Source organism: Diabrotica undecimpunctata, chromosome 7 (assembly GCF_040954645.1).
Source record: "Diabrotica undecimpunctata isolate CICGRU chromosome 7, icDiaUnde3, whole genome shotgun sequence".
NCBI lineage: Eukaryota > Metazoa > Arthropoda > Insecta > Coleoptera > Chrysomelidae > Diabrotica > Diabrotica undecimpunctata.
The window spans coordinates 144,423,895-144,436,869 of NC_092809.1; the positions used below are offsets into that span (position 1 = coordinate 144,423,895).

Here is a 12,975-nt window from a genome sequence, read left to right on the forward strand (position 1 = left end):
ATCGGTAGCGAAACTCCTAGTTCAGCTACGAGGCGACACGAAAATTACCAAATACATTAAATAACTCAAAATTAAAAATTGTCTGTAAATAAGAATAAAAAACTGAGACTTAACTAGAATATCACAAAAATATCTTACCTAAATACATATCTATGGTAACAGTAAGTTAACAAAAAAAAAGATGCATAAAACCTAAACAATATATAGACAGTTCATCTAAAAAGTATCTGAAATTTTCTTCTTTTTATACCATTAGCGTAGAATGTATGTGTGGAAATTATAAATGGCAATAATATAAAATGTGTCTTAGCAATGTTTGACTGGAAGTTGCCTGCTTATGTACGTTGAACGTTGTAAAAAGTACCAAAGATTTAATGAGACAAATATCAAGTAGCAAATGGATATCTACTTGGACAATTACTTAAAAATAATGTACTAGAACTGCTGGAATTTGGAAATGAAATGAAAAATGAAATCTATCGTTATTAAAAAATGGAGAACATGAATGACAGGTACAAGTGAAATGGATTTTTTTTAAGAAGGATTTGACTCATAGTAGGTTGTAACCCCACCGATGAAAATAATGGATGAACAGAAAGCTGTCAAAATAAAGATTACACAAAACAGAAGAAACACGTGGCTCCAAACCGGTCATATATGTGACGTTTTTTACATTCAGCATAAAAACACGTGACGTACGTGACATTTTGAAGAATATTTTCAATATTTACCAAATCTTGTTGGTAGCTTAGTCTCCATCCAATTGCTAAAAAACTGTATGGGAGCATCATGTCAGTGAGCTAACCTCCTGTTCGATCTACTACTGCTGTCAGTTGTCACCGAAGACAAAATTCGGGGATAAAATGTAACATTTTAAAGAATATTTTCAACATTTACCGTGAAATTATCTTTCCCAAATATTTTGGTAGATTAGTGTTCATCCAACTGCTAAAGAACTGTACCAGAACATCAGGTCAATCAGCTAACGTCCCGTTGGATCAACTACCGCTGTCAGTTGTTAACTAAGAGGCAATTCGGAGATAAAATATGACATTTTATAGACTATTTTCAAAATTTACCGTAAAGTTATCTTTCCCAAACTGTTTTGGCAGCTTCTTGTTCATGCAAATATAAACTGTCCGATGAAATCAGCTCAGTGAGCTTTTTCGGGCCTTCTCCTTCATTCCTGCATATCCAACTGCCAAAAAACTGTATGAGGAGATAAACTCAGGGAGTTAACATCCCGTTAGATCTGCTACCGCTGTCAGTTGTCACCGAAGGGGAAATTGATGAGAAATTGTGAAATTTTAAAGAATATTTTCAATATTTGCCGTTTAGTTAACATTCTCGAATATTTTTGGCAGCTTCATGTCCTTGCAAATGCTAAAATACTGTAGTGAGCTAACATACTTTGTCGGAGCTTCCTCCTCATTCTATACGAGGACATCAGCTTAACGAGATAACGTCCCGTTAGATCTACTACCCGTATCAGTTGTACGGAAGAGGAAATTCGGAGACAAAATGTGACATTCTTAAGAATATTTTGATCAGATCAGTGAACTAACTTCCTTTTTCGGAGGTTCCTCTTCATTTCTGCATATCTTAACTGCCAAAAACTGTATGTGTATGAGGACATCAGCTCAGTAAGCTAACGTCCTGATGGATCTAGTATTGCTGTCAAACATCCAACGGCGAACCTTAAGATATAGGAAACTCTTTTTTTAATTTTCACATACTTTTAGAAGACGTACTATATCTACTAACGAAGTAAAGAAACCTTTGTCAATGTTGTAGCGGTGTAGCTGTGAAAAACATCCACGAAACAATTATGGTAAAATTGGTCAGTCGTGTACAAAAATCAATGTTGTATGTATTGACATAATGTGAATAAATTTATTGTCTGGTATTATTTTATCAAAATTTTAGAGAACAATATTAAAAAAGGCGTAAAATTAAACAAAATTGTCACAATATAATAGTTTTACCATCTTTTACTGGAATAAACTTACTTAAATCCACTATTGATGATAATCCAAATATTGTCATACTTATTTTATATAAAAACTTAACTGTTCATTTCGTTTAAATCTCATCGAAACAGTCTATCACCATAACTTAAAAAAACGCGACTTCCTAGGTTGCACACCTGACCATCACTTCTTTGGAAAGTTGCTGTTAAGGTTGCAAAGTTAAAAATAGATATATCTTATATAAAAATATAATTTACTATTGTTCTTTTAATACTTCATAAGATAACAGCCTCACTTGACTCCTTTAAATCTAAATCTCTTTGGAAATAAACAATTCTTCTACACCCATGTGGCCCCTATGCCTCCAAACCCGGTATCGAGCTAAATCTTTCCTGGTCACCATACCAACCACCTAAAGACAAAAAGAGAAGACGTGTTCATCAAAAAGTCTTATCTCAATCGCAATTATGTAATATCCCATAAAATTAACATTGCAAATTGTAAAAGATCACAAACAAATTCAAACAGTGTTAAGAAGCGCATTGAAAATAATAATTTATCCGTATTAGTAATCGCTTATTTTTAATTTGTTTGTAGAAGCTTTCTGAAAAATATAGATAGCATGAAGTTTTTAAGTTTCCCATCTCTAAGAATTTGCAATGCACTATACGTTTGAATAAATTTTGTCGTGTGATAAGAGATGGCGCTGTTGACTTCGTCGTTTTAGACGAAGAGAGACTTACGAAAAATAGACTTACCTCATTTGTATCGTTGACGATTGGCAAATGTCGCAGTCCAAGACCTCTAAACAGCCTGAACATCCTTGGTAACGAGGAAGACTAACAAAAATATTTTTATATAAAAAATAGTGAGTTTTTGCAACAGATTAAGACTTACGTGTAAAACTGTGTAAGGAGATGGGTTCATAAACGGCCTTAGATCCATCGAACACGTTTTTTCGTCGTCACTTAGTTGTAAATCCTAAGAGAACAAAAGGCATATAAAAATTTTAATCAAAACATTAAAAATTACTGTAAATCAGTTCATGTAAGCGTTTCGCTCTTATTTGGTACGACTGATAATAGTCTAAGATTCTACTGCAAGATCACTAAGTTCCTAACGTAGTTAATTAAACTCACATTTTTACATGCATTTCAAATAAGAAGAATATATTGATAATATATAACATATATTGATAATAGGTTGCCAATCAAATTAAAGCTAATTTTTTTCTTAATATGATGATATAAGGTTGTCTGAGAAAAAAGGTCGCAAATTAGGGTTGCCAGCTGTTAAAAATACGAGGTATCAAAGACAGCTAGCGCAAAAGTCACTGGTTTGAAGTGTCATTTATGTGAGTTTTTAAAGCATGCGTCGATAGATAGTCTAATAATATACTGTTATGATGTGTTGTTTGTTTGAATGATGAGCAATGAGTATTTTTAATAATATAATATATAGGGTTTTTATCGCGGTTCTCAAAGAATTAGCTTGTAAGTACTTTTTTAAATTATCTTTATTATAACTATTATGAAACACACATATATATCTAACCTAGCCAATGTAAATTTAAAATAAACTATCTTTAAATTGATGTTCTTATAAAACTAATTAAATTCTATAGACAATGTTAAATTTAAACAAACTATCTTCAAAATTGAAATTGTTATGACATTAACTAAATTATATTAACAAAATTTTGTACCTTTCTTTCACTGAATGCCTAAATGAACTGTTTTCCACTATATAGATTCTAATCACCACTGAATGTCTTCGTACTTCGGTTATCCTTGTTTTTTGTGAAATTACTTTTTCCAATTATCAGCTTCTACCAATTTAAGATATAGTTTTCTTCACCAGCATTTATACACCACCAACCAAACCAGCAAACACCATTTATATTTATTCTTCTTTTCAATATACCAATATCCAATTATTATAAGTTGATTTATACTAATCTCCAATCATAATATAATTTTAATTCCTTCCAATGTCCATCCAATATTCTTCTAATATACTTTTATAATCTTCAATAATTATTTGTGTATAATTATAAATGTGCATTAAATATATGCATAATTTTTAATCTTCATTTAATTCACTATATTAAACAATTTGACTATTTGTAACTGATTCACTGACTCCAACTAATCTTTCATATTTCTTACTAAACTTTTCTGACTGACTTCTTGAAAATAACTAAATGTGTCTAGGTACTAACTTTCATAATAAACTGGCCTGACTTCTGACTAAAAACTTCCATCTTGAATCCAAATCACGGGTATTTATATCCTTTTGGATATTCTAGAACCATCTGGTAAGAGATCATGTTCCATTCGTTCTATTAACTTCTATATAGATGTTCTCGAAAAAAATATCTGTTCGATCCACCGCCATAATCATTATTCCAGAATGTTCGACTGTAAACAATGGTCACACTCTGCACTCTGGAGAATTCGTTTATGTTCCATTGATAATTTTGTTGACATTTAGGCTTTTTAGATCAGAATAAACATTTAAATCATCAAATATATATAAATTAAACACCTCAAACCAACATTATTATTATAACCCCACTTATATTCGTATTATGATTAATTTCTATCTGTCAATCCACTGTATAGTTGGTTGCCTAAGCACATGGCTCACTTAAATCTATTTACAACATTAAAATACAACTTTTTACAATTATTATATGCTAATTTCTTAAAATACCCTCACATAAATAATTTTTATTAAATTCTCTAGTATATAACTTATTTAAAACAACCAAATATCTAATATTATGTAGTATATAACTTATAAATTATTTTCTATAAACCACAATCGTCACAATACATATGATCACTTGTCAAACCAGTGTCGTTGCGGGCTAACTCTATTTTACTTTAACTTTGATACCTCGCATTTTTAACAGATGACAACCCTATTTTTTCTCAGGCAACCTTATATTATCATAAGAAAAAAATTTGATGTACAAAAACATGAGCAGCGTATTTTATTTAAAAAATAAATGAGCAGCGTATTTTATTTAAAAAATAAATGAGCGAAATACAATTTTTGTTCAAAAATTAATTTACTATTAACCGGCAACCTATTATCAATGTATTCTAATTTTAAATGTAGGTAAAAATGTGAGTTTGATTAACTACGTTATGAACGTAGTTATCCTGCATTTCTGCAGTGGGATCTTGCACTATAAGGAATATTATGTGAGAAAACAACGCCCAAATTAAAAAATTATGATTATGACCAATCAGCAAAACGCCGTCGTGCGCCAGTGTGACCATTAAACATTATATCAAATCAACAAAATAATATACGAAAACTTTGAACGCCGTCCAAAAAACATAAATATTCTTGAGGGTAGCCCTTGAAAAATGAATGAATAATAACGTAATAACACAATAATAATAATACAAAACATGCAAAAACTGGCTAGAATCAGTGGTGAAACAGTATATGACATTAATTAAGTTTTGCAAAAGTAAAAAATTCATTGACAGGAAAAAATGTTATAATTGTTCTTTACATTGATTTCATAACACTTTGCATTACAAAATCAGTCACATTTATTCATTAACTAATTATATAACATTTTTTCTTTGATCGAATCATTTTTTGTATATGCTTAATATTTATTTTAGGAACAAAACCTGATAGAACCAGGATTTAAAATAACGTGATAGATGCTTGCACAAATTAACTTGACTAACGCCCTCTAGGTCACCTGACGTCGTGCCTTCCGTTTGGTGTCATTCTTTAATTTCCACCCGTGACAGTCTGGATGCTTAGTGGGCGAAATGTTCGAAAAAATGACCACAAGAATTTGAACAATAAAATAACAGTATTAAAAATACTCGCAATGTTCTTTAAAATATAAGTTTTTTAATTTTTTTTTGATGACTGAATAAGAATTTGATGCCAGAAATTCAAAATTGATCGTTTGGGAATTTTATCTATCTATGAATAGCTTAGCCTGGGAGTGTAAAGTGTGAAATGTTATAAAACTTCTGCAAAAGGCTATTATAAAAACAAAAATAAAGCCTTATATATATTTGCACTTATAGCATTATAATTATATACAGGGTGGCGCACCAAAAACGAAACAGATGCATTTACTGGCAGATGATTCCTTTTTAAAAAAAACGCTTGGACCCGTCGATTTTGTTATCGAGGGGGAAACAAAATCGGCATAAAATCACATTAACATTTGCAGCCCCCTAAGCGGGGGTGGCACCATCCCTAAAATCTTAAATGGAAAGGGGGGTCGAATGATCCATCATTTAAAAGGTCTTTCAACTCCCTTTACAATGATGTAAAATTCATGTACTTCAATTCAGTAGTTTTGGAGATTTATTGATTTAAAGTTTAAATACATCATCGTAAGAGGAGATCAATACATAGCAGCAAAGTTGTTAAAAAATAAAGAATGAACTGACCTGTCAGCCGAGTAAATGTTGAAAATGACCACCATTACTTTCCATGCAATAATAAAGATTTTGCTGAAAACGTTGCCGGACATTTTGCAATATTTGAGGAGTAATTTGATGGCACTCATTCACAATTCTTTGTCGTAAATCTTCTAAGGGTGTTGGCTGAGTAGCATAGATTTTGCTTTTTAAGTAACCCCACAAAAAGAAATCCAAAGGTGATAAATCTGGCGATCTTGGGGGCCATTCAACGGCACCTCTTCTACCAATCCATTGACCTGGAAAGGTCTGATCTAAATAATGCCGAACTCTTAATGCGTAATGTGGTGGGGCACCATCCTGTTGGAACATCAACATATTCTCAACGTATCGACCATCATTCTGATTTTCAATTATATCTGTTAGCGCAGGATCTATGGCATTTTGCAGTAATTCCAAATACATTTCACCAGTCAAATTTCCAGGTAAGAAAAAAGGACCAACCAAATGATCGCCAAAAATGCCAGCCCAAACATTTAATTTTTGTGGCTGCTGTGTGTGTACCTCATGGTAAATTCTGGGATTAGAGTCCGACCAATATCGACAATTATGACGATTTACTTCGTCATTTAAAAAAAAGGAACATTCGTCGGAAAAGCAAATGTTAAATAAAAATTGTTCATCGTTTGTAATTCGTTCACTCATAACTTCACAAAATTCTAATCGCTTATCAAAATCGTCTTCATTAAGTTCTTGTACAAGGTGAATTTTATACGGATGAAAATTATGGGCCTTTAGAATCCGTTGGATAGTACGTCGACTAACACCACACGAAGTTTGCAATTTGCGGGTACTTAATGTAGGATCTACAATAACTTGCCCTAAAACCCCCACTTCTGTTGCTTCGTTCCTTATAGGATTTTCAATATTACGTTTTTTATTGGCGACTTATCCAGTTTCCCGAAATTTAGCTACAAGTTCTAGAACATATTTTCGGTGCACATTATTGTTCTCATGTCGCTCATTAAAAATTTGTGCTGTTCTATTAGCGCACTGATTATTTCCGAAAAAATTTCAATATTTCAATAATTTCAACCCTTTCTGCCGTGGAATATACCATGGTTAATTTATGTATAAAGCAATAAATGATATTTTAACAACAAAGATTGGTCAAATCAATCGCAAGCTAATGTACTATTTCCTATTTAAAATAAGTACGTGGCATTCTCTACTTATCTTTCTTCAAGAAACAACTTTTTTTGTCACAAAGGACACTTCAATTGCTATTTTTATTATTAATAAACCATGGGGGTGTAAATAAAAGCATTTACTTATCAAGAAAATGCTTTTACTCAAATTTCTTCTGAAAGAAGTACAAACTAATTTGATGTACCTATTAAAGTCTACTTTAAACTTTAAATCAATAAATCTCCAAAACTACTGAATTGAATACATGAATTTTACATAATTATAAAGGGAGTTGAAAGACCTTTCAAATAATGGATCATTCGACCCCCCTTTTCATTTAAGATTTTAGGGATGATGCCATCCCCGCTTAAGGGGCTGCAAATGTTAAAGTGATTTTATGCCAATTTTGTGTCCCCCTCGAAAACAAAATCGACGGGTCCGAGCGTTTTTTTCAAAAAAGGAATCATCTGCCAGTAAATGCCTCTGTTTCGTTTTCGGTGCGCCACACTGTATAACGCAAAACAAATGTCAAAATTAATGTAAAGTAAAATTCAACCGCATAAACAAGCATAAGAATCAAAATATTTAAAATATATAGAAACAACTGCAGAAAAGTATCATAATGAATTAATCTCGCAAGCAGGCAAATAATATTCACTATCGAATACATTTGAATATTTTTAGGTTATGTCAGGTTAAGTTTTACAAAGAGCAAATAAACACAAACTAAACCTTAACCCTAATGTTTGTCAAGTCGCCACAGGTTGGTAGGACTGAACCTATGTTTGATGTTAAAGTCTGTATAAAAATAGAGGGATTTTCGACGGGAAATGGAAGATGTGTGGCAAAGGAGAACAAATAACGTAGTTATTAAAATTTATTGACAACCAGCAATACCAACTATTAAAATAAAGATAACAAGATCGCTGGAAAATATCGCTAGGGAAAAGATTGATAGAATCCCAAAACTGTTGAGTACTAGAAAAGCGAATATTAACAGAGAAAGAAATATATGTAAAAATGGCAGTAGTCGCCGAAAATGGATCTGAGATCATTACAAGTTTTGTAACCGTGGAAAACATTAACGTGTGACAGGAAAAATGTTAAATTTGTTCTTTAAATTGATTTCGCAACACGTCATATCAATGTTTTATTAATTTGTTGTACAAAATCGCTCACATTTATTTATTAACTAATTCTATAACATTTTTTCTTTGATCCAATCATTTTTTTGTTTTTACATTGCTTAATATTCACCTTTATTGCCGGATTTAAAAGAACGCTATAGATGCTTGCACAAATCAACTTCACTAACGCGCTGTATGTAACCTGACGTCATAGCTTCCGTTTGGCATCAGCCATGGACGTATAATTATACGTCCATGGCATCAGCCTTGTATTCCTAGGCATTATAGTCTGGACGCTTAGTGGGAGAAACGTTCAAAAATATGACCACAAGATTTTAGGTAACAAAATTAAATATACCAATATTAAAACTGCTCGTAAAAGGTAAGTTGTTTCTCACAATGTTAGTTTTTATATTTTTTAGACGACTTAATACTTAAACGACTTGTATAGTTAAAAATTGTAAATTATTTATATAAAACAAACTTACCTCTATGGTTGGGTACCTCGGATAAGAATCTCGAAACAAGGACGGGTTAATATTGTACCAAACATCAGCTGTTTCGTTAAAAATTTTCTTCTGCAAGATCACCACCAACTGAGACCTGAGAATTATCCCTCTTATACGTCCGTAGGTGGTTACTTCGTTCTAAAACGATATTTACTTGCATACGGAATAACTTTTGAAGATTTTCAGTAAATTTTTGTATCAGTACGAGAAATTCTTTAGGTAGTTAAAAACGTAATGATTTTTCCTCTTAGCAAAAACAGGAGGAACGCAAAAAATGTTTTCACATCACCATTTACTGAAGACACATAATGTATATTGTCTGTCATTTGGTTAATATATACAACGAAGTAGTTCTATTGCAAAGATTAAACACCTAGTTTTATATAAGACTAAATGATCCCTTACCTGGTCTGTTAGAGGTGGATCCACAACAGGAAACCCGTTATAAGTGGTTAATTTTAACAATTCGACGACATGTCCGACATTCTCGACGCATTTTAATGTTACTACTGGATGTGACATAACTTCGCTGGCGTATATATTATGAACGAGTGGCGGGGGTTCCCACGGTAGAAGGGGAATGCCCCACAGTTGGATGAGTATGTCGTAAATGCCCTGAAAACAAAATTGACACTTAAACAGTATGACAATTTGTGTTTTACACTATTAATCTTGTAATAATGGCTTTATTAATCCGGTGTTAGGACGTGTAGACTAATGATGCTTTATTTGTGACCATCCCACCAATTTAGTAGTTGCTGTTATTGAAATATCCTCATCAATCTTATTGCCGTCCTTGTCCAACATTTTTTAGTTTCAATTGATCTCTAGAAAATTACTTTACTAAACTTTATTTGACCTTATCCAATCCATTAACTTTTTTTCTGGTTATTACTGCAAGAAACTTCTTAAAAACTACACTTACGTATAATTGTTACAAATATTATTTCCCAACAGTATCGCCATATAATTTCCCAACAGTATCGCCACATAATAATATGTACGGACTGGACAGTTCTTGTTAAATTCAACATTAATTTTTAATGGTAGATTTTTTTTTAACAAATTGTGAAGTTTTGGTTAAATTTTTGCACCAGAGCAAGAACTTCTTTGTGTAAATAATTTTTTGGCAGTTACGTGAATGTAATTATGCAAATTATGCATGCGAATGTAGTAATGCCATCCAAAAAAAAAATAATTAGAGCAGGGCTTGGAATAATTATTTCTTCTTTTGGGTGGTTAGTCCCACTTTCACACAAGGAAGTTAAAATATAACCAATGTTTAAAATTTGTTTACAATACAAAGAAAATAACATGTAAAATACAGTGTTATGTAAGCCCTTTTTGTTACTTTTGTAACATATACAGGAGAGTTATTTGTCAGTAATGTAATAAAATTTAAAAACAAGGTCATTCAAAGTCAAACCTGATTTAACTGGATAAATTTGTTACAAAATGAATAAGATAGTATGTGAAATTAATATAGAATATGCACACAAATGTTTCATGTCATTCTGTTATAAAATATATTGAAATCATAATATTATGATTTCAATGTATTTTATAACAGAATGACATGAAACAAAAATAAAACAAAAGTTATAGAAGTGGAAACTTCCAGTGAAAGTGGAAAGAACCAAATGTAGAATGAGTCTGGAATAGGCAATATATAGCATCGAAAATACACGAGAACAGAAAGCCGAAAGATACAGAATACAAAAACACAAGGGAGTAGTGAAATTATAACGAAATCAAACAATTGAGTTGCAAAAAATAAGGAACGAAAGTGAAAGTGATGTTACAAGTAAATGGAATTGGACATTTGGCATCATTCTAAAAAGGAAAGACCATTAGCTTTTCGAAAGCATTGTTATGTCAAGTGTTTTTTCATTGTCAAGTTTCGAGGTCCTTGACCCTATGTTAAGCATTATTGTGGCATAATTAAATGGTCGCAACGTCATCAATTAAGAAAAATCCATGAGTAAGACGAAATTATTTTCGTCGTAGAAATATTAAACGTAAACGCGTAAGTTTAATCGTTTCCTTACTTAATCAGTTTGGAGTATTCGGTGTATCGTTTTATGGTTCAGATAACTGACTAGCGTTCGTGTTCTTCATTTCGAGCGTCAACTTACCTCCAGCCTGATTCGATTCGAGGACACTGCCAGGCGAGGTGTTTGACTGGGGCGGCACATCTGTCAACAGGTGTCCTAAGGCCAGCTCACCGAGGATAGGAACATCGTAAAGAGCAAAATCCTTTTGGCTTAAAGAGTTTTCAGCAAGAGGTATCAGAAAAGTTACCACAGGAATAACTGGCTTGTGGTGGCCAAGCATTCATAGCAACGTCCCTATTTGATCCTTCGATATCGACTCTTTCTATCATTGCCAAATATAATTCGCCAAGCGTTGGACTGTTCACCCGTAGACAGGTAACGTGAGCTGGGTTTAGACTGTTGTGAAACAGGTTAGTTTTAAGGTGGGTACAGATGTGCGAGTCGAACTGCTCGCGAACGCTCTATTTTTAGAATTTGTACATTAATATCAACAATAACGTCAGAGCTTAGAATATTTAAAAGCGCACGAAGGAGCATTTGCTTTGCAAAGTATTGACTAGAATACATAAATCTACAAGTTTAAAGTTTGGCAGTTGTTTTTTCCGAAGTGTACAAAAAGCCGAAAGATACAATTTTGGTTTTTCTCTTTTCATGAAAAAATTTAGGGATTATTTTGTGAAAATAACTGAAAAACAAATAATTCGTCTATATAATCATATTTAAAAGGTATATTGCGTTCTCAGTAGGTGTTCTATCATGGCCAATGCTTCTACACCATACAAGTAAAAAGACAACATTAACTTATTAAGCAAAAAAATAATGTAGTCTTTTATGTTTTGATGTTCTGAAGATTCTATATCACATTGAAAAATACAAAAATATGTACGTACCTCATTGAAAAAATCGCCTGTCCATTTAGCAGCAATGAGAGTGATGATAAGTGGAAGAGCAAAAGAAATGTTTCCGGTAGTCTCCATTATTATCACAGTCAAGCTGATAGTCATTCGTACCACTCCGCCCAATTGAGCTGCGGCACCGATTAAGGCATATTTTCCTGGATGAATGATTCCCTAAACACAAAAAAATACTTGTGCAGTTATACCCTTGGCAATTTTAATTTTTCTACATGGAACCTTCATAAAAACTAAGTTTCTTGCAGTTTATGTAAAAATTAAAAAAGTACTCACTGCGTTCGGAAATACATAGTAGATTCCAATGGAAACCAACCTTCCCCATGCGGCTCCAGTAAGTAGGGTCGGAATAAAGAGTCCGTTGGAAGTAGACAACCCGAACGTCCAGCAGGCGAGAAAAAAGTATATTATTACAAATGCAGCTAGCGAAATTGCATTATGTGTACTTGGCGGATCGTGGAATAAAGACCGAACGGATGCCTCCGGTGTTTGGAACCAAATACTAGCCAGGACGTTGTATTGACCGTCTAGACAGTATAACTAAAACAAAATATCACAAATTAAGAACTATCTTAATCCATCTACAAAAGAACAAAGAAGTCTTACATTGCATAACGTCCGGATAGACAAGAACGCCATATATTGTTACGATAAATTATGTTTTCATATTTAACCTGTAAACATGTTATTATGCTAACAAGAATGTTCTCGTAGATTCTCTGAAACCAGTTTGGCGCCCCCTTTTCTTCGAGAAAAGTCAACACCGCTGTGAGCCACGTTGAGACCGGTCTTCCTCCATGGTGT

General features: G+C 32.7%; 1 protein-coding gene across 1 annotated transcript in view; it reads right to left on the reverse strand.

Annotated features, from left to right (window-relative positions):
- Window positions 1–1,860: 1,860 nt before the first annotated feature.
- The window catches only part of ClC-b (chloride channel protein 7), a 29,609-nt gene continuing 18,494 nt past the window's right edge, over window positions 1,861–12,975 (reverse strand). Inside the window, exons 8-14 of the mRNA XM_072538437.1 lie at window positions 12,448–12,711; window positions 12,151–12,330; window positions 9,612–9,821; window positions 9,186–9,344; window positions 2,868–2,951; window positions 2,729–2,809; window positions 1,861–2,382 (exon numbers count right to left, since the gene is read on the reverse strand). Of these exons, the coding sequence (XP_072394538.1) occupies window positions 2,281–2,382; window positions 2,729–2,809; window positions 2,868–2,951; window positions 9,186–9,344; window positions 9,612–9,821; window positions 12,151–12,330; window positions 12,448–12,711 (1,080 nt within the window). The 3' untranslated portion in view covers window positions 1,861–2,280. The remainder of the gene's footprint in view (window positions 2,383–2,728; window positions 2,810–2,867; window positions 2,952–9,185; window positions 9,345–9,611; window positions 9,822–12,150; window positions 12,331–12,447; window positions 12,712–12,975) is intronic.